Source organism: Stegostoma tigrinum, chromosome 15, assembly GCF_030684315.1.
Source record: "Stegostoma tigrinum isolate sSteTig4 chromosome 15, sSteTig4.hap1, whole genome shotgun sequence".
Lineage (NCBI taxonomy): Eukaryota > Metazoa > Chordata > Chondrichthyes > Orectolobiformes > Stegostomatidae > Stegostoma > Stegostoma tigrinum.
Genome location: NC_081368.1, coordinates 4,308,778 through 4,329,181, shown reverse-complemented (window position 1 = coordinate 4,329,181; position 20,404 = coordinate 4,308,778). Strand labels below are relative to the sequence as shown.

The following is a 20,404-nucleotide window of genomic DNA, read 5'->3' as shown; positions in this document are numbered from 1 at the left end:
TTTAAATTTCCATGGACTCCCAGTGTTCACATTAGCTGAGGAGAGTATTCAAGATTTCATCTAACTTTTGTGTATAAAGATTCTTTCTAATTTCACTTCTATTTGTCTATGCTATAATTGATCTAGAATCCTCTATTCCAGAAACAGAATCATGATACCAGAAAAGAAGTGATTGATCCCTTTCTGTGTAGATCTCAACTGGAATGAATGCTCATGACGACTTTCAAAAGCAATTAGGAAAGGGTTTTTCAGTGAAACCTGATGTACTTTATTACGACAAGTGTAATGGTGGAAAATCCATATTTCTCCTCACCGGTCATATTTAAAGGGAAGGCATAAATGGGGTATACAAGCATTTTCACCCTACATGAACGAAAATCATTAACAGCATCCCAAGAATTTTACCGTGGTTGGAAGATTTGAGCTACAGGGTGACTGAATAGGCTGTGACTATTTCCCTAGACTGTCGGAGGTTGAGAAGTGACCTTTTAAAGGCTTATAAAATCACGAGGGACATGGATAGGGCAAAGAGACAAAGTCTTTACCCTGGGGAATGCGAGTCCAAAACTAGAGGGCATTGGTTTAAGGTGCGAGAGGAAAGACTTAAAAGGGACCTAAGGGGCAACATTTTCATGCCGAGGGTGGTGCGTGTATGGAATAAGCTGCCAAAGAAAGTGATAGAAGTTGGTACAATTACAACATTTAGGAGACCTCTGGATGAGATACGAATAGGAAGGATTTAAAGGGATATGGGCCAAATGCTGGCAAATGAGATTTACTTAGGATATCTGGTTGGCATGGATGAGTTGGGCCAAAGGGTCAGTTTTCATGCTGTACATCTCTATGATTCTATGACTGTATAAGATGATGGACAGATAGCAAATCTGGTAGGGATGAGATAGAAAACAGGATTTCACCTTCTGCATACCTCAGAACTATTGACCACTGTCTTTCTGTACTTTTATTCCCAAGAGTCAACATTTGATAGTTTTGAAATTTAAAAATATTAGTGTAACTTGTTTGGGAAAAAAAATTACAGTATGGATCCCTTTTCTATATTTTTAAATTTTAAAATGGATTTTCTAATGTTCTTTTGTTCAAATGGTACAGTTTGGCATGTTCTTAATTGACAAATAGAAATTTCATACATCAAGATAATGTAACCACCTTGTCCTAGCTTTTGCCCACCAAACAATCTTAGCACCAGAAATTAGTGTTACCGCCAAGCTAAGTTTAAAGGCTAAAACGATAGTTACTGCTAACAATGTAATTGTACGTCAGCCAGTAACAAAAGTGCATCAATCCTTGATTTCTGCCACTTAATGATAAGCAGCACTAAAAGGCTAGTTTCTTCTTTCTTCTTTATTAATTCATGGGATGAGGGCATCGCTGGTTCGGCAAGATTTATTGCCCATCCCTAATTGCCCAGAAGGCAGTTAAGAGTTCACCACATTGCTGTGGTTCTGGAGTCACATGTAGGCCAGACCAAGTAAGGATGGCAGCTTTATTCCCTAAAAGACTTTAGTGAACCAGATGGGTGTAAAAAAAATCTGTACAAGATAAACAGTTTTACAAATGGTTAGACAAAGAAGTTTGAAGGCAGTTTAATTTTATGACTATTTTGAGGAAGAGCTTGAAGTCTTTGTCAGTTATGTCACTATCACTACGTTGTCCTCAGAATTGTCCTCAGAGAACTGAGGGCCAAGCCAATACCAAAGTACCAAAGATCCACTGTCAGCGGAAACATTAGCTAAGAATTACTGTAAGACTTTGCTGCGTTTTCAGAGTCTCACTGGCTGAAGTAAATATCGGAGAAGTAGTTGGAGATGTAATTGCTCCATTTGCATTATTCCCAATTTCATGCTTTTAAAAAGTGCTCACCTTAAAAAGTTGACCCCAGTGGGTGATTTTTGACTGATTCTCCTGCTGTTTGATATCTGCTGTGGTGTCAGAATCTTGCAACGACAAGACTAATATGTTTCTGATTTAACAGAGTTTGTGCTTGTGAGTACCAATTTTTTTGAAGTGAATGCAAATATTATCTGGCATTTTTTTTGTCTTGTAATAAGAAAATGCAGATCAAAAGCACATATTTTCCCGCAAGCTTACAGATGATGAGGCGGTTCAGAACAGTGTCAACAAGTTGCAGTCAGTACAAACACAGGGTTCGTATGCTAATAATCATTTTCTATTCTTTACAGACTGAGGAACAGAATTTTACGTTGGTGGCATAATTAGAAAGTTTCATGTGAAATTATATCCATTTATAGGTCCATTTGACTGGTGTTAATTTATATCTGAATTTCCTTTCCAATATTATTTGGATAAGTAGAATTCAGCATAAACAGTTAATGTCTGAACAGCTTCCATTATAAATTCGAAGTCAAATGTTAAATTTGTATTTTAGGCAATTCAACCATTATTCATTTATTCTTTCATTCATTCGTTCATTTGTTCATTCATTCATTCTCATGTTTGAAAGCTGGCAAGAGGGGAAGCTGTCCAATTGTTAATATAACTCTGATTTTAAAAAAAATTCAAAAGAAAAACAAGTTCTTGATAGAAATCAGTGTGAAGAGCCAAAAAAAAAACAAAGACAATCACAAAATAGTTTTTGTTTCCCACTAGCCTAAAATTCTGGGCAATTTGAAACAGTGCAGTTACAAGAAATATGCATGAATGTTTCATTAATTTGGGGTCACAGCCATTATGATGAGCCATGACGAATTTTGGCCTAGGGATTCTTAGATGAACATAAAATATATTTGATAAGTTTCTGGACAAGAGAGATTTCATAGAACATAGAACATAGAACAGTGCAGCACAATACAGGTCCTTCAGCCCACGTTGTTGTGCCAAACGTTTACCGTAAACCTAAGGTCTATCTAACCTCCACCCCTAACTAATACTATCGTCAAAAGAGAAAAATATGGAATTAGGAATCACCTAGTGATAAGTTGGTAATAGATTGGCAAGTTAAAGACAATTTGGAAGAATCAACAGTCAGTCTCCTATTGGTGGAGGCCACCTAGGGATTTACACTGGGCCCTCAGCTTATGACTATATTATGATTCAAAGTGTAATAAGTTAGAAATGCAAAAATATATGCTAGATATTAGAAATCTGAAATAAAAATAGAAAGTGCTGGAGAAATTTAGCAGGTCTGTAGCATCTGTGGAGGGATGAATGGAGTTATAATGCTTTGAGTCAAATATGACTCATTCCTAGAACTCAATTTACAGAGATTTTTATATGCACATTTGCAGACAACACTAAGTTAAGATCAGAAGAGTAAACTACAAGGTGACATGGCATTCCTAAATCCAAGGAAAGCTCTTGTTGTGCAGTGGTAGCATTCTAATCTCTTTTCCAGAAGCTAGGGGTTCAAGTCCTATCTCTCCTCGAGGCTTGTTATAACATGGCTGAACAAGTTATGGTAGATGGAGTTCAATGTGATGAAGTATATGATTACCAGCTTTGGGTCTGAGATAAACAAATTAAAGTATTTTCTGTTGAGAGAGACCAGTAACCAAGATGGAGTAAAGAGACTGACCATGCATACAGATTAGCTGCACCTCATTCAAGAAGAATTGTAGGTTACCCTTTAGAGCCCTTCTCTGCATCTTTAGAAAGCCCTGCTGTGTCCTCTTGAATGCTCTGGTAGGATCTCCATTTACATATATCTTTTAGAAGTAATATAAACTCAGGGTTTGAGTGAAGAAATAGTATAAAATAATTTAGAAAGCGGTGGCAGGATTAGACATGGTCAGCATGGATTTATGAAGGGGAAATCATGCCTGACAAATCTGTTGGAATTCTATGAGGATGTAATTAGTAGAGTTGACAAGGGGGAGACAATTGATGTGGTTTATTTAGACTTACAGAAAGCATTTGACAAAATTCCATGTAAGAGATATTGTCCAAGATTAAAGTGCCTAGGATATGGGAAGTGCATTGAGATGGATAGAAAGCTAGAAAGAGTAGGAATGAATGGGTCTTTTTCAGATTGGCAAACAGTAACTAGCAGGGTACCACAGGGTTCAGTACTGGGACCTCAGATATTCACATTGAGGGAACAAAATGTAACATCTCCAAGTTCGCAGATGATGCCAAGTTGAGTGTGAGGGTGAACTGTGACAAGGATGCAGAGTTCCTTCAGCATGATCTGGACAGGTTGGGTAAGTGGGCAAATCAATGGCAAATGCAGTGTCATTTGAATAATGTGAAGTTATTCAGTTTGGAAGCAAAAACAAGAAAGCAGATTACTAACTGAATGGCTGTGAATTGGGAGAGGGGAGTGTGCAGTGGGACCTGGGTGTCCTTGTGCACCAGGCACTGAAGGTAAGCATGTAGGTGCAGCAGGTGGTAAAGAAGGCAAATGGTATGTTGGCCTTCATTGTGAGAGATTTTTTTTCACTTTATTCATTCACGGGATGAGGGCATTGCTAGCTAGGCAGCATTTATTGCCCATCCCTAACTGCCCAGAGGCTAGTTAAGAGTCAACCACATTGCTGTGGATCTGAAGTCAAATACTGGTAGATGTTAGTGAACCAGATGATTTTTCCCCAACAGTTGACAATGGATTCACAGTCATCATTAGAATCTTAATTCCAGATATTTATTGAATTCAAGTTCCACTATCTGCCATGGCAGGATTTGATGTTATCTGGGTCTCTGGATTAAAGTCCAGTGCTAATACCACTAGGTCATTGCACCGAAATAACAAAGTGTAGAGCTGGATGAACACAGCAGGCCAAGCAGCATCTTAGGAGCTGCTTGGCCTGCTGTGTTCATCCAGCTCTACACTTTGTTACCTCGGATTCTCCAGCATCTGCAGTTCCCATTATCTCAGGCCATTTCCCCCCCAGGTTTTGGGTTCAGGTGCAGGGATGTGTTGTTGCTGTTGTATAGGGCCTTGGTCTCCTTTTCTGAGAAAGAATGCTCTTACTCTCAAGGGAGTACAGCGAAGGTTTAGCAGGCTGATTCGAGGGATGGCGGGACTGACATATGAGGAGAGTATGACTAGATTAGGATTGTTTTCACTGGAGTTCAGACAAATGAGGGGGGATCTCATAGAGACTTATAAAATTCTAAGAGGACTAGATCCAGGCTAGATGTTCCTGATGGTCTAAGGATTCTAAGTATGCCATTTAGGATGGAGATGAGGAGACATTTCTTTCCCCAAAGAGTGGTGGGCCTGTGGAATTCATTACCATGGGAAGTAGTTGATGCCAAAAATTGAATGTATTCAAGATGCAGCTGAATGTAGCACTTGGGGTGAATGGGGTCAATGATTATGGGGAGAAAGTAGGATTAGGCTATTGAGTTGGATGTTCAGCCATGATCGTGATGACCAGCGGAGAAAACTTAAGGACTGAATAGCTTCCTCCTGCTCCTATCTTGTATGCTTCAGTGTTTCAATAGAGGTGTCCTCAACAACATAAACCTGACTGTGAACTTAGTCCAGTGAACAATTCACCTGTTTATCACTCAGGTTATTCTTGAAATCTGCAAAAGCTACTGTCGGCATTTTTTCACAGCTGAAGATTTAATTTCCAAGTCCAGCTTAAACCCTGGAGTAATAATGTAAACAAATGAGGTAATACTGTTACAATGAGGTAAGCAAAAGAAACCACAAAGAAACACAACTTGAACTAAACAAAGATAACAAAATGTGAGGCTGGATGAACACAGCAGGCCAAGCAGCATCTCAGGAGCACAAAAGCTGACGTTTCGGGCCTAGATCCTTCATCAGAGAGGGGGATGGGGTGAGGGTTCTGGAATAAATAGGGAGAGATGGGGAGGCGGACCGAAGATGGAGAGAAAAGAAGATAGGTGGAGAGGAGAGTATAGGTGGGGAGGTAGGGAGGGGATAGGTCAGTCCAGTGAAGACGGACAGGCCAAGGAGGTGGGATGAGGTTAGTAGGTAGGAAATGGAGGTGCAGCTTGGGGTGGGAGGAAGGGATGGGTGAGAGGAAGAACAGGTTAGGGAGGCGGAGGCAGAGGCAGGTTGGACTGGTTTTGGGATGCAGTGGGTGGAGGGGAAGACCTGGGCTGGTTGTGTGGTGCAGTGGGGGGAGGGGATGAACTGGGCTGGTTTTGGGATGCGGTGGGGGAAGGGGAGATTTTGAAGCTGGTGAAGTCCACATTGATACCATTGGGCTGCAGGGTTCCCAAGCGGAATATGAGTTGCTGTTCCTGCAACCTTCGGGTGGCATCATTGTGGCACTGCAGGAGGCCCATGATGGACATGTCATCTAAAGAATGGGAGGGGGAGTGGAAATGGTTTGCGACTGGGAGGTGCAGTTGTTTATTGCGAACCGAGCGGAGGTGTTCTGCAAAGCGGTCTCCAAGCCTCCGCTTGGTTTCCCCAATGTAGAGGAAGCCACACCGGGTATAGTGGATGCAGTATACCACATTGGCAGATGTGCAGGTGAACCTCTGCTTAATGTGGAAAGTCATCTTGAGGCCTGGGATAGGGGTGAGGGAGGAGGTGTGGGGGCAAGTGTAGCATTTCCTGCGGTTGCAGGGGAAGGTGCCGGGTGTGGTGGGGTTGGAGGGCAGTGTGGAGTGAACAAGGGAGTCACGGAGAGAGTGGTATCTCCGGAAAGCAGACAGGGCCCATTATCACTTGAACTAAACAAAATATTGTTTCATTTAGATGCTTTGTGGACTTTAACATTTACTGACATGTTGAAATATAACTGCATGAATCTCATTAAAAAAACAAACTCAGTGAATATGTTCAACTTACGTCTAACTTCAAAGAGGAGAGGAAAAATATTAAAAATTCATAAGCCCAAATAAATATCTCCAAGGGTTAAATGAAATGCAAATTCAATTTAGGAAACATGGACACAAAATATGGCAATTCTCCAGCTGAAGATCAAAGTATTAACAACTATACTTTGAATTCATCCTCTTCATTAGTCTTCTAACAGAACATAAATATTTCACGTACCAACTTGATTTAGTATTAAGTTATGAAAATTAGGCAAATCCTGCCTTTGGTTTTCTCACACTTTATAAATTGCAAGTCCTGATTGAGCACAAGCAAAACCGATCAGTCTTGTGTCAAAGTATCAGAGGTACTCGTAAGTAAGATCAAAGAATGGATATAACCATTTTAATACCTCAACGTATTTTTATATGTCACATAATAGAATCCCTACAGCGCAGAAAGAGGCAATTTGGCCCATTGAGTCTGCCCCGACCCTATTGTTTGAATCGCATTACAGAATACTTTATGCCTGGCCTTCTTTAACATCAAAGCCAAAGAAGGCAACTCCAACAATTTAAGAGTCTCCTGATGAACACTTAGAATGCCATGGCATGCTGGGCTATGGACTGAGTGCAGGTAAATGGGAATGGTGTAATTTGGTGTTTGCTAATCAGAAAGACATGGAGGCATGACAAACAGCTTGTTTCAATGCTGTATGATTCTACAAGTTCATTACTCAGCAGATGGCAACAGCACTATTATATAACAAAATTTCAAAGCGGTTTTCTTATACTAACAGGCAAAAAGATACCTCATGGCTTACCGGACGTTGCTGAAATCATTAATGAGAATGCTGGAGATGAAACAGAGCCAGAAATAGGTTAGAACACTAGACATCTGTGTAAGCATATATCTTGATTTAAATATTAAGAAAACAACTTAGTTCTGTTAAAAATAATATCTAACTCGTGGCAAATTAATTGGGGCTTAAAGATTGCGAAAGACAGAAATTGAAATGGAAATGATTTATTCATAAACAAATACACATTAAAATCTTTAAAGTTTTCAAGAAGAGTTGTAGCTTGGCCTGTGGATAAGGTTGTAGACATGCTCGCTGAGCCAGTCGGTTTAGTTACTAATATTTCATCATCCTGCTAGGTAACATCATTTGTGTGCCTCTGGCGAAGCGTCGGTCTCCAGGCCTGCTTGCTATTTATATGCCAGGGTTGGTTGGCATTACTTCCGGTTTTGTTTCTCTGTGGTTTGTACACAAGGTCTAATTCAATATGTTTGTTGCCGGAGTTCTGGCTGGAATACCAGGCCTTCAGTAATTCCCTGGAGTGTCTCTGTCTGGTTTGTGTGATTATCAGTGAGTTGTCCCAGTTGAATTTGTGTCCCTCGTGTTCCATGTGTAGTGAGACAAATCATGTCTCTTGGTGGCTAGTCGGTGTTCAAGCATCTTTATACTCAATTTTCTTCCGGTTTGGCTGATGTAGTGTTTTTCACAGTCCTTTCTTATATTACCCCAGTTTTGCTCATTTTGAGTATGGCATCCTTTACGTTCGCCAGTAGCTGTCGTAGGGTGGTTGTCGGTTTGTGGACTACTCTGAGGCCTAGGAGTCTGAGTAGTCTTATGGCCATGTCTGAAATGTCCTTGATGTATGGTAGGGTAACTAGTGAGACTGGTCGTGTTGCGTCTTCCTGTTGTGGTGTGTCTTGGAGATAACAGCAGATTGTGCTTTTCAGATATCCATTTCTTTTGAAGACTCAGAACAGGAGCACTTACACCAACCACCTCAGAAAATCGAGGCATATAAATAAAAAGCAGAACAGAACACCAACACTTCCCGGAGGCGCACTGATGATGTTACCTTGCAGGGTGATGAAACATTTACAACCAAACCCACTGGCTCAGCAAGCATGTCTACAGCCTCACAGTAAAATCTTGCCAAGATTTTTGCGTTAATGATGGCAAAATTAGTAGAATATCAGATTTTACCACAAAGATTAAAAAAACCCACAAGTTTTGAAAACACTTTTAAAACATCTTTTTGCCTTCATTTCACTTGTCATAATGCATGCAAAAATTAAATTGTAGAATGGTCAAACCCAAAAGGAGGCCCATTAAGTCCCCTCTATAAAGGAAACATTATGTGCCTTTGCCACTTTCAGCGTTCCTCCAAGTGGTGTTCAAAATTGAGGAGTACTGATTCAACAATATGAGGTGACCAGTAAGAGATTTCTTTGCTCATGTTTGATCTGCACACATGAAACTTCATGGAGTGTGGTATCAATGTTGAGAAGCCCTTTCCCACTGCATACTACTGTGCTACCTCTGGTAAATTTGTCATGTCAGTGGAACAGGACATGCCCTAGGATGTTGATAATGTTGTCTGGGACATTTTCTGCGAAGTAGGATTTTGTGACCATGACTGTGTAGGGTTTTTGCTTAATTGTCTGTGGGATTGTTTGCTCAGTTTTGGCACAAGCCCCAGAAGTTAATAATGGGGACTGCGCAAGATCAACAGATCATCTCTGGTATCAATGTTGATTCCAGGTCGTCCATCTAGTTTCGTTCCATTACTCCGACAGTGTTTGATACAACTAAATGGTTTCCTTAGTCATTTCAGAGGACAGTTAAAAAGACAATCATATTGGTATGGTTCTGGAGACACATGCAGGCTAGACCGATAAAGATGATAAATTTCCTTCCTAAAGCATGAGTGAATCAAATGTTTGTTTTATGACAATTAACAATGGTTGCATGGTCAATGTTAATTGAGTTTTTAATTCCAGGCTTACTAATTGAATTCAGTGGGATCCATAGTTGAACCCATGTTCCCCTACCATTGGTCTAGGTCTTTAGCTTACTAGTCCAGTGACATTACCACTTTTCTGCTATGGATGTGACTGAAGAGAACCGAAATAAGTGCTACAACTCTCAATTCATAAAAGTTCTTTGTAGGTCTGGTTCGACAGCTGCAGTGATCTCCTTTGCCACTCTACAAACATGAAAATATTTTTGATTATGCATTTCTAAATTAAGTATGTTCAAAAGCTTCTTGTTACACTTTTTGTATGAAAAAAGTATGGCTGTATTGACAACTGAATCATCAAGCAGAATTTAATGTTAGTTGTGGGTGTTCTCACACACTAGTTGGTGAACTGGCAGGTGCCTCATGTTGGCTCGCACCAGATATTCAACATTATATTGGACCTCAGAGGTGGAAAACCTGCCTCCCAACCCCAGGAGGTGCTGCACAGTCAAGGACAGACTGCTGTCCATTGCTAATCGGTGTAGCCAGGAATGATAGTTGCCCCTGGTAATGCAACCTCTGGAGACCTAGGATTGATGATGAATCCGGGTCTCAGTTGAGTAAGGGCAGAATTTGGTGTCAAGGAGAGACTCACTGACTGGGAGTGGGAGGTGGAGGTTGGAAGAAAGGATGGGCAGTTCCCCCCTTCCAATGCCAAATTCCTGCTTGCTTACCTTTAAGCAAAAAGACACCTCCACCCTCCAAAAGTGCTTGTTGAGTTTGCTTTTCAACCTCTTCATTGTGTAGCTGCTTCATTTAGGAGTCTGAGACAACATCTATCCACAAGCCTCCCCATCGTGGACTTAACTGAGCAGAGGTAGGAAGCTGGAAGGATTCTAACCTTGCACCCTCCTGCCTAATTAAATGCCCAACTCCTGCTTCCAATCTCATCATTGATGGTGAAATTCAAATTCTGTCTTCTATTTTTCTAAACAGATGGTATGACTAATATGGCAATTTTCTCTTTCTTGACTTTCATAGAATTCATAGAGGAAAATGCGCCTGTATCTAGTAGGAGTGATTCCAAACAGTCTTTGAGAGACATGGTAGAGGATTTAATCGCTGCCAGCCTGATTGCTGTCTTTGTCATTTTAGCTTTAATTGCAATGTTTTACACTGTGTCTTTTGTCAGATCCAAAGAAAAAGAAAAGTAAGTAGACTAAACATTGAAATTGAATTTGTAGAAGTAAAGGTAAACACAAATGATTTTATTTAAGGTTACGTGATTTCCCCAAAGAAATTTCAGTGTAGTCACAATTCAAAATAGCTTAGTAAAGGAGAAAAATGGGCAAAATGACAGTTTTATTATAATGTTCCAATTCACTGTGTTTGATATTTCCAATTATTTAGGAGATTAATGAGTGCAACATTGTAGCCACATCCAGATTTTGGGCTGTCAAATTGAATATTTCTGATATGGCTATATAACAAATATGTCACAGCTCTTTCAAAGAAGATAGTTCAGAAAGCAGCAGCAGATTAGCCTTTTCAGACAGTGGCAACATTATAAACTTTGAATTATGTTAATTCAACTCTTCAATCATAAATGCACAAAATGTTGTCTTAGAAGTTGCTTTCTTATTATTCACTTTTCAAATCTTGGCACATCATATCTTCCTTACCACCAGCACATTGATATCGTTTGCTAATCAATAGCCAAATACCTTGTTCTTCATCCAACAACACAAAAACCTAGAGCCAGATCAAAGACACTTAACGTACCATTGCCACATTTGGTATCTTTCCTGAAAATGTGCATCAACATCATAGTAGCATTTTTCTATAGCTATGACAGTTTTGGACTGTACAAAAAAAGAAGCAAAGCAAAACTCTAATGATACCATGTCCAGGTAAAACACTCAGATAATATTATTCCAATTGTTCTTAGGAAGGGTTATCAGACCCGAAATGTTAACTCTGATTTTTTTTTCTTTACAGGAGCTGTCAGACCTGCTGAGCTTTTCAGCAATTTCTGTTTTTGTTCATTTTGTTTTTTATTCAGATAACATTGCTACGTCTCAAAGTTAATGAGCTGTGAAATTATGAAAGGTTATGAATTTAGTGCCATTGTATTGTTACAGAAGGCAAAAACAAGTGCAAAAACATTCAGTGCAAATGTAAGCTGCCAGTTAAAATAGTGAGAGCTTGCAAAACAGCCCAGCAGTTACAAACTATATCTAAGAATAAGTGATATACAATTCTGGTTGCACAGGACAGTGTCTCCATGGTCTTAAGGGTGAAGCTAGCAAAATAGTCAAAGGGTTGGATTAGCTCTTGAAATATAGGCCCACATTTAATTATTAGACTGTGACCATTTCCCAACATCAAAAATCTAAGCCCGCTTCTGAATCTCAGTAGTACCATATTTTTGATCTGAGACGTGTGACTGGGGAGGAACTGGATTTTGAGTCATTATACAGTGCTGGAGGAGTGTTGATGTAGAGGTACAGGGAAGTGATAGCAAATTCAATAGAAACATTCAAAAAGAATTGTATAAATAGAAGAATCGGACATTTAGGTACACAAAGAGACTACTTGGCTCATTGTACCAGCTCTTTATGAGAAATGAGACAAACAGCCTAATTCCCCTTGCCAGCATTTACAGTCAGAGATGTACAGTATGGAAACAAATCTTTTGGCCCAATTCGTCCATGCTGACCAGATAGCCTGAATTAATCCAGTCCCATTTGCCAGCACTTGGCCCTTATCCCTCTAAACGCTTCCTATTCATGTACTATTCCAGATGTCCTTTAAATGTTGTAATTCTACCAGCTTCCACCACTTCCTCTAACAATTCATTTCAAACACACACCACCCTCTATGAGAAAAAGTTGCCCCTAGGGTCCCTTTTAAATTTTTCCCCTCTTACCTTAAACCTATGCCCTCTAGTTTTGGACACTGCCATCCTGGGGAAAAAACCTTGGCTATTCATACTGTCCATGTTCCTTGTGATTTTATAAACCTCTACGAAGTCACCCCTCAGCCTCTAATAAAACCATATAAAATAGTCCAAACCTATTCAGCCTCTCCCTATAGCTCAAACCCTCCACCTCTAGCAACATCATTGTAAATCTTTTCTGGACCCTTTCAAGTTTAAGAACATCCTTGCTACAGCAGTATTCAAAAAGTGGCCTCACCAATGTCCTGTACACCACAACATGAGCTCCCAACTCCTATACTCAATGCACTCAAGATAAATAAAGGCAAGAATACCAAACACCTTCTTCACTACACTATCTACCTGTGATTCCACTTTCAAGGAATTATAAATCTGCACTCTGATGCCCCTTTGTTGGGCAACACTCCCCAGGATCTTACCATTAGGTGTATAAGTCCTGCCCTGATTTACCCTACCGAAGTGCAGCACCTCACGATTATTTAAATTAAACTCTATCTGCCACCTCTTGGCTCATTGACCAGATGGATCAAAGTCCCATTGTACTCTGAGGTAACCTTCTACACTGTCCGCTACATCACCAATTTTGGTGTCATCTGCAAATTTACTAACCATACTTCCTATACTCACATCATTTATATAGATGATAAAAAGCAGTGGACCCAGCACAAAACCCTGAAATACACCACTTTTCACAGGCCTCCAGTCCAAAAAGCACCCCTCCACCACAACTCTCTGTCTCCCACCCTCTACCCAATTTTGTATCCTAATGGCTAGTTCTCCCTGTATTCCATGTGGTTTAACCTTTGTCCTTGACCCCACAGATTACAACTCTTGAGGTGTATATTCAAACACCTTTAAAATGAATGAGTGATTTCTGCTTCTACTACCCTTTCAGGTAGTAAATTCCAGACACCTGCTATCCTCTCAGTGAAAGACATTTCCTCAACTCTCCTCACATCAATCATTCTAAATCTATACCCCCAAAGTTAGTGACCTTTTGGCGCAGATAAATAGATCTTTCTTATCCACCCTGTTCAGGCCCTTCAAAATTTTGTACATTTCAATCACATTTCCCCTCAGTCTCCTTCTTAAAACAATTCAAAGCAAAAAATACTTACATAGCTGTAAGAAATGGGATTGTTATATAGCTCTACCAAAAATTTAGGGTGGCATGGTGGCACAGTGGTTAGCACTGCTGCCTCACAGCATCAGGGACCTGGGTTTGATTCCACCCTAGGGTGTCCGTCTTTGTGGAGTTTGCACATTCTCCCCATGCTTGCGTGGGTTTCCTCCGATTTCCTCCCACAGTCCAAAGATGTGCAGGTTAGGTGGATTGGCCATGGGAAATTGCCCGTAATGTTCAGAATGTGTAGCTTAGGTGGGTTATAGGGGGAATCTGTCTGGGTGGTATGCACTGAAGTTCGGTGTGGACTTGTTGGGCTGAAGGGCCTGTTTCCACACTGTGGGGATTCTAATTCTAATTTGGCACATACATGACAGCCCAATATATCCTTCTTCTGTGATGTATCATTCTATCATATTGTATATTATGTTTGAAATTTCCTGATGGAGGAATGAAAATATGAACATATGAATTAAGAATGGAAGTAGACCACTCAGTCCCTCTTAAACTGCTATGCCATTCAATAAGAACAAACTCATATGCTTCAAACTTCCAGCAGATACAAGCCTGCCTCCCCACTCCACGCTAATCTTCCTTGTAAAATAATATTCATTTGAGGTATGCTATTAGTTTGGTAAGCTTCCATTGCATTTACATCATTCCTTGAATAAGAATACCAATACCATACACTGGGGGTAATTAGATCCATCTGTATCTCCAAACTCTTCAATCTCCTACCATTTAGGTAATGCGCTTCTTCCTGCTTAAATGTACACATTTACATTTTCCCACATTTGCTTCATTTGCTGGACTTTGCCCACTCACTTAGTCTAGTTCCCTTTGTAATATCTTCGTTTCCTCATCACTGCTTATTTTATCCTTTAGGGAGGGAAGAAAATCTTTCCTCATATGGTCTGGCCTACATGTAACTCCAGACCTACAGCAATATAATTGAATCTTAACCGCTGTCTGAAATGGCCTGATAAATCATTCCATGTAAGGGAAATTAGAGATTGGCAACAAATAATACTACAAGAACTGGAGTAGGCTGCTCAGTCGCTTGAGTTTGTTCCAACATTTAACAGGATCATGGGTAATCCAACATTCCTCAAATCCGCTTTCTTGTATTTTCTCTGTTACATGTGATCCCCTTACTGATTAAGAATTATCCAATGTAGCCTTATACATACACAAGGATTCTGCCACTACTCTCAATGGCAAAAAATTTCAAAGACCCACAATCTTCTGAGAGAGGAAATTCCTCTCCATCTCAATCTTAAATTCATGCCTCTTTATTCTGAGACTATACAGTCAGTTCCTAGGATTTCCCACAAGGGTAAACATCCTCTCAACATTTACTCTGTCAGGCCCCTTAAGAATCCTATATGTTTCAATTAGATCATCTCATTCCTCTAAATTCCAGTAAGTAGAATCCTATTTAGTCTATGCTCGTTAAGCAGTTTTTCCATACTAGATATCATCTTAGTGAACATTCTCTAGATTGTCTCCAGTAAAACAATAAATTTCCTTAAATAAGGGGAACAAAATTATCTACAGTAATCTAGAGTGGTCTCACCAGCACCTTGTACAGTCACTGTAAGACTTCCCTACTCTTACACTACACCACTCTTGAAATCTAGGCCAACATTCTATTAGCCTTCCTGATTACCTGCTAACCTTACCACAAATACTCATATCATTTAACATTAAGAAAATAAAACACTTTCCTCTCAATCTTTGTGTTGTCAGCAACTACAGCAAACAATCTGTTAGTACTGGGGTTCTATAATCAGCTCAAAAATAGATTAAGAAGTTGACGGAAACGAATGTGGCAATGTGAAATAAAAAGCCAATTGGTGGAAAACATTCAGCAGGTTAGGCAGCGCCTTTGGAGCGGAAGACTGAATTTCTGGACTAGAATTTCACTGAGAAACAAAATAGATGATTTGAGTGAGATGGGAGTTCAAATCTAATCTAAACGCAAACTGCCCATTAACTGAGGCTAGAGGTTGGCAGGTGACCAAGACTCGAAGTTACAACAATGAGTGTGATAATGAGACTGTGAACCTCATTGTCATTCTTTTGAAGTTTAACAGTTGTTGCTCAAGTTTCCCAACCAGACAGCAAACTAGTAGCCTCCTCGAAGCAAGAACAGTAGAATTGGGAGTTAAATGCCTGCCTGAAATACCCATGACCACCCCCCTCAACCACCTTCCACTCCCTCCCTAGGCCCCAATCCACCCGAAACAGGTTGCAATCTCCCCCCTTCACCACCAGGCAGCAATCTCCCTTGGGTCAAAATGTCCTGATTTCTCCTATTCTCAGAATCCCCCCCAGGCTCCCAATATCCCCAAGAACATGAAGACTTTGTTATGTTGCAGGATTACCTTTTCCTCCTTTGGGTAGCTTGTACCATGTTTGACCCTTCCCTTTTTAACCCCTTCCGTGTCCCTGCGTACTCAGTCACACTTCCCTTCAGTTGATATGGAGCAGGGAACATAAGAATTTTTGGAACAGAAATACAGTGAAAAGTATTCACTGTCACTATACATTGGCTAAGATTGTTAGAAAGAAAAGTGGTCATTCTTTAAGGACTGAATTCAGTGGGCGACCACAATGTTCCATCTTTTATCTAAAATGTCAGGGATATCTGCCCACCAAGCCAATTGCTGCCTTGAAGCTAATTTAAGCTATGTGGTTGGTGGCTGGACTTTTAACTATCTCTTAGGATATAACCCTGCCTTAAGGAACCACCAGTCAATTGGACGGCCAGTAGTCCTGCAATCCCAACAGTGCCCAAGGGTAGTGGCCACTGCTGGGACCACAGATACTCTCACCATGTTGAGCTGTCAGAATCAGGCTGACAGGGATGTGGAGGCTGGGTTCAGGAGGCTAGATCTGAACTATAAACACAAGAATGACCTGAGAGCAGATGTCTCTTATGAACCCACAAAAGATGTCCCCTCTCTCTTGTCTCACAGCAGCATACATAGCTAAATATGCCATCTTCCCAAGTGGGCCTCAATCCACCATGACTATAATTCATGACTGGCCATTAAGGGCTTTAATTAACCCAAATCCAAGAACAGCTTCTTCCCTGCTGTTATCAGACTTTTATACGAACCTGTCAAATGATAATTCTGATCTCCCTCCCTCTGCACCTTCTCTGTGGCTGTAACACTGTATTTGCACTCAGTTCTGCTACCCTGATGCACTTTGTATGGTATAATCTGCCTGCCTGCTTCCATATTCCCATTTAATTCTGGTGGAAGTAGGGGGTATAGATATATAGTGACCACTGCTGGTGGTACATATAATCTATTACCAGGTGTATGGGCTAATATCTTAACTGTGTATGTAACTGCCAGAGAAGCATACATTCAAATGTATAGTCTATATGTGAATTCTAGCATCACAATGATTTGCAAATTATGTGGGTCAGTTCAGTTTGTCTACATTTGAGTATTTTTCCTAGTGGATGTCTTTACAAATTGCTTTGCATGTAAATGCATACTGAAAGTCCAAATATATTTCAGATCTCCTACAATAACCATTATAGAAAGTGGATGTCCAGATGGAACAAGAAAATATACTGTTTGTCCCACAAAAAAGACAGATGCATCAATTTGCCATACTAAAAAATTCAGACCATCACGACAACGTCAAACAAGGCCAAAACTTCAGAAAACCATTTCATCCAATCTGTCAAGTGAATGCAGCAACAGAAGCACTGAAACAATTACTCTCCCACCACCAAGGATAATACCTACCTGCCCACGACCTCTTCGTTCATCTATTTCCCGTGCACGTTCCCCTCGTCCATTATCACCTCAACCTGTATGCCCTTGTTCAAGATCTTCTCAGTTAACACCAAAATCCCGAACACTTATTCCCTCACCACACGAACTTCCACACAAAACCGCTATTACACCAGAAAGAAGAGATTCAACATTGCCAGCTTATCAAGGTTCACGTCTTCTCTCATCCCCAAAAGTGATATCATCATATGATGTAGGATCAGCAATTTCAGAAGGTAATACAATGTCAGATCGCCAAGCTTCACGTCTTCGGTCAACTCCGAGAATGATGTCATCATATGATGTAGGATCAGTAGTTTCGGCAAGTGACACAATGCCAGATCGCCAAGCTTCACGTCTTCTCCCATCCCCGAGAATGATGTCACCATATGATGAAAGATCAGTCATTTCAGAACGTGATGCATTGCCAGACCATCAAGCCTCGCGTCTTCTGTCAACATCAAGAATGGTGTCACCATATGATGTAGCATCAACTGTTTCAGAAAGGGACACAGCATTTCCAGATTATAAAGCTTCACAAATCCTTTCTACCACCCAAATGGTGCCATCCCATGATTTAGCACCATCCATTTCAGCAAAGGAAATTCACCCAGGCTCTGTTTCTGATAAAGGTCTTGTCAGGAGTATTCATCGAGACATAGTGCCAGCGCAGTTATTGTCCCAATCAGCTCCCCTTCTTTCCACCAGCTCATCAATGAAACAACAGACACCCTCTCTATATATAACTGACAGAAGTGATGCAACATTTCAAGATGATTATTCTCATTATCCTTCATCAATTCTGAGGACAAAATCATATAGTTTCATGCGTGAACCTGAAGAGCATCAAATATCTCACGATCCATCAAATTTAGAGAGGAGTAGCAGGTCAGCTTATATTTCAGATGATGGTGACGTCATAAGTGTTGATTATGCTGACCCAACATCATCTACCTCCAGGCAAATCACAAGTTCACAATATGTTGTCCCTCAAACCCCTCTATCAACACTCACTTCGCAAACTAGGCAAGTAACACCTTCCTTACCACGAGCACCTATGTCAGTTTCATTTACTCACCCACCAACAAAATACCAATCTTCTCAATCTCTAGCACAAAGAGCCAGAGCAAAATCTGTGAATATACCTTTTGTATCCCCTCAAGCAGATCAATATGTGTACCAAGGTACTATTTCATCAGGAGATTTGGGTCAAAGGGCACATTATATTCCTAAGCGAAGTGTTATGAGCATTCAAACTCCAGTCATTAGCCAACCCTCAGTGCATCCATTAATTCCATTTCCACAAGGTCTTAGCGAACAGTCTCTTGCCCAATCACAGTTTCAGACGCAATCTCAATACAAGTCGCCTACCTTATCACGCCAACAGCTTTCAGATTTGTCTTCACAAAATCTTCATGAACAATCCGAAATGGCCTATATACCCTCAAGTCAACAAATGTCTTCAGGGGAAAGGAGCTATAGAAACATTGCACAAACATACCCTGTACAGTTTGGTCCCCAAAGACAAACTGTTTCATCTCCAACTTTACCATTGGCTTATCGCTCATTTGTACAACAACAAGCACCCTCTCTATCATATGGAGGTTTATCACCAGTAAGTACTCGGGAACTATCTAAAGTGGATACTTCACTGCAGAGCAGGGATACACCATATCCTCTGGCTCAAGTTTCACGCTCACCATCAATACAAGGCTGGATTTCCACTGATAGCCCCACAGTGGGAGAGGTTAGTATCAGCAATATCCCAAGTCGTGGTGACTTTGCAAGTAGTTTGCATGATATTCGCCATTCAAGAGTGGATTCCTTTGATACATCAATGGCTCCTTCAGCAGCGTATTCACCAATCAGACAACTATCATTTTTCCCATCTTACCAAACAGTAGCACCTGGTTCACCTCAAGGGTCAACAACTGAGGCTGAATATCTAAGAACCCAAGACACATTACAAAGCAGCAGCCCTTTACCTAAAGTACCACCACCACCTCTCTCTCCATCTCGTCATTCTCAGTCAATGCCACAGTTGGTATCTTCCACTGCACGTCAACAGCTATCTCCTTTATCACTACCACTTCTTCATGAAAGACCTAGGCCTCAAATAATATCAACCTTTCCTCCTGGCAGCCTGAGTCCAAGACCCCGTGATTCCTTCCGGAGCAGTGCATTTGAGGACAGCAATTTTTTGAAGATGTCACCTATTTCACAGTCATTCATTTACAGAAATTACTCTATACCATCAACACCCAAAAGTCCTGTTTCTCAGTCATTTGCTTTCAAACCAGGTGAATTTTCCTTAGGTGATGATGATGTGTTCACATATCCAAGTGAATCTCAACCTCTTGTATCAACACCAAGAGATTCAAGGACACTGAGTGTTAGCATAGACCCTGAAGCATTTCACACTGCCGTTGTTTCACCAAGCAGCATTAGTTCTCAATCTACAGGGGGAACTTGTCTGAGAAGTTTTGAGGACAGCTTCCCAACTTCCTCAGACAGCATGTACCATGGACCACCTTCACCCTTAGTCAATGATAAATACATTGGCCCATCCAGTGACTATTCCATTAATGAGATCGGCAGTGACATCAATTTACCACATAGTTCACACTACTATACAGCTCGTAATTTCTTTAATGATTCCAGTGATCACACGAACAGCGATTGAATAACTGACTCCTCATCAAAAAACAGGAAGAGAAATTTTAATTGAAATTATGATTTTAAAATATATAATATAATTAATAATTCAGTACATAGTGCAACATTATTAGTTACCAGCAGATCACAGAACAATGATTCAGTGTGCATCTGTAGATGACTAGAAGACATAAATCAGTGATCTGAAAATATGACACAAATAAAGGCTCATAATCATGAATAGTTTTCTCTGATCCTTCAGCTCATATAGATTATTTATTAATGACTTTTTGTTAGCATACTGAAATCCACATTTGTTTTATTCATTAAACTAGTCATATGAACTGAATATATGATCAGCAAAATATGTGGTCAACCTGACATATCACCTTT

At 40.4% G+C, this 20,404-nt stretch overlaps 1 protein-coding gene across 4 annotated transcripts in view; it reads left to right on the top strand.

Moving 5' to 3' along the window:
- LOC125458903 (mucin-2-like) overlaps positions 1-20,098 on the top strand; it is a 111,099-nt gene extending 91,001 nt beyond the window's left edge. For all 4 annotated transcript variants that reach the window (XM_048544730.2, XM_048544729.2, XM_048544726.2 and 1 more), the window contains 4 exons: positions 2,070-2,165; positions 7,521-7,601; positions 10,519-10,687; positions 17,096-20,098. In XM_048544730.2, the coding sequence (XP_048400687.1) occupies positions 2,070-2,165; positions 7,521-7,601; positions 10,519-10,687; positions 17,096-20,039 (3,290 nt within the window). In that variant the 3' untranslated portion in view covers positions 20,040-20,098. The remainder of the gene's footprint in view (positions 1-2,069; positions 2,166-7,520; positions 7,602-10,518; positions 10,688-17,095) is intronic.
- The last annotated feature ends 306 nt before the right edge of the window (positions 20,099-20,404 follow it).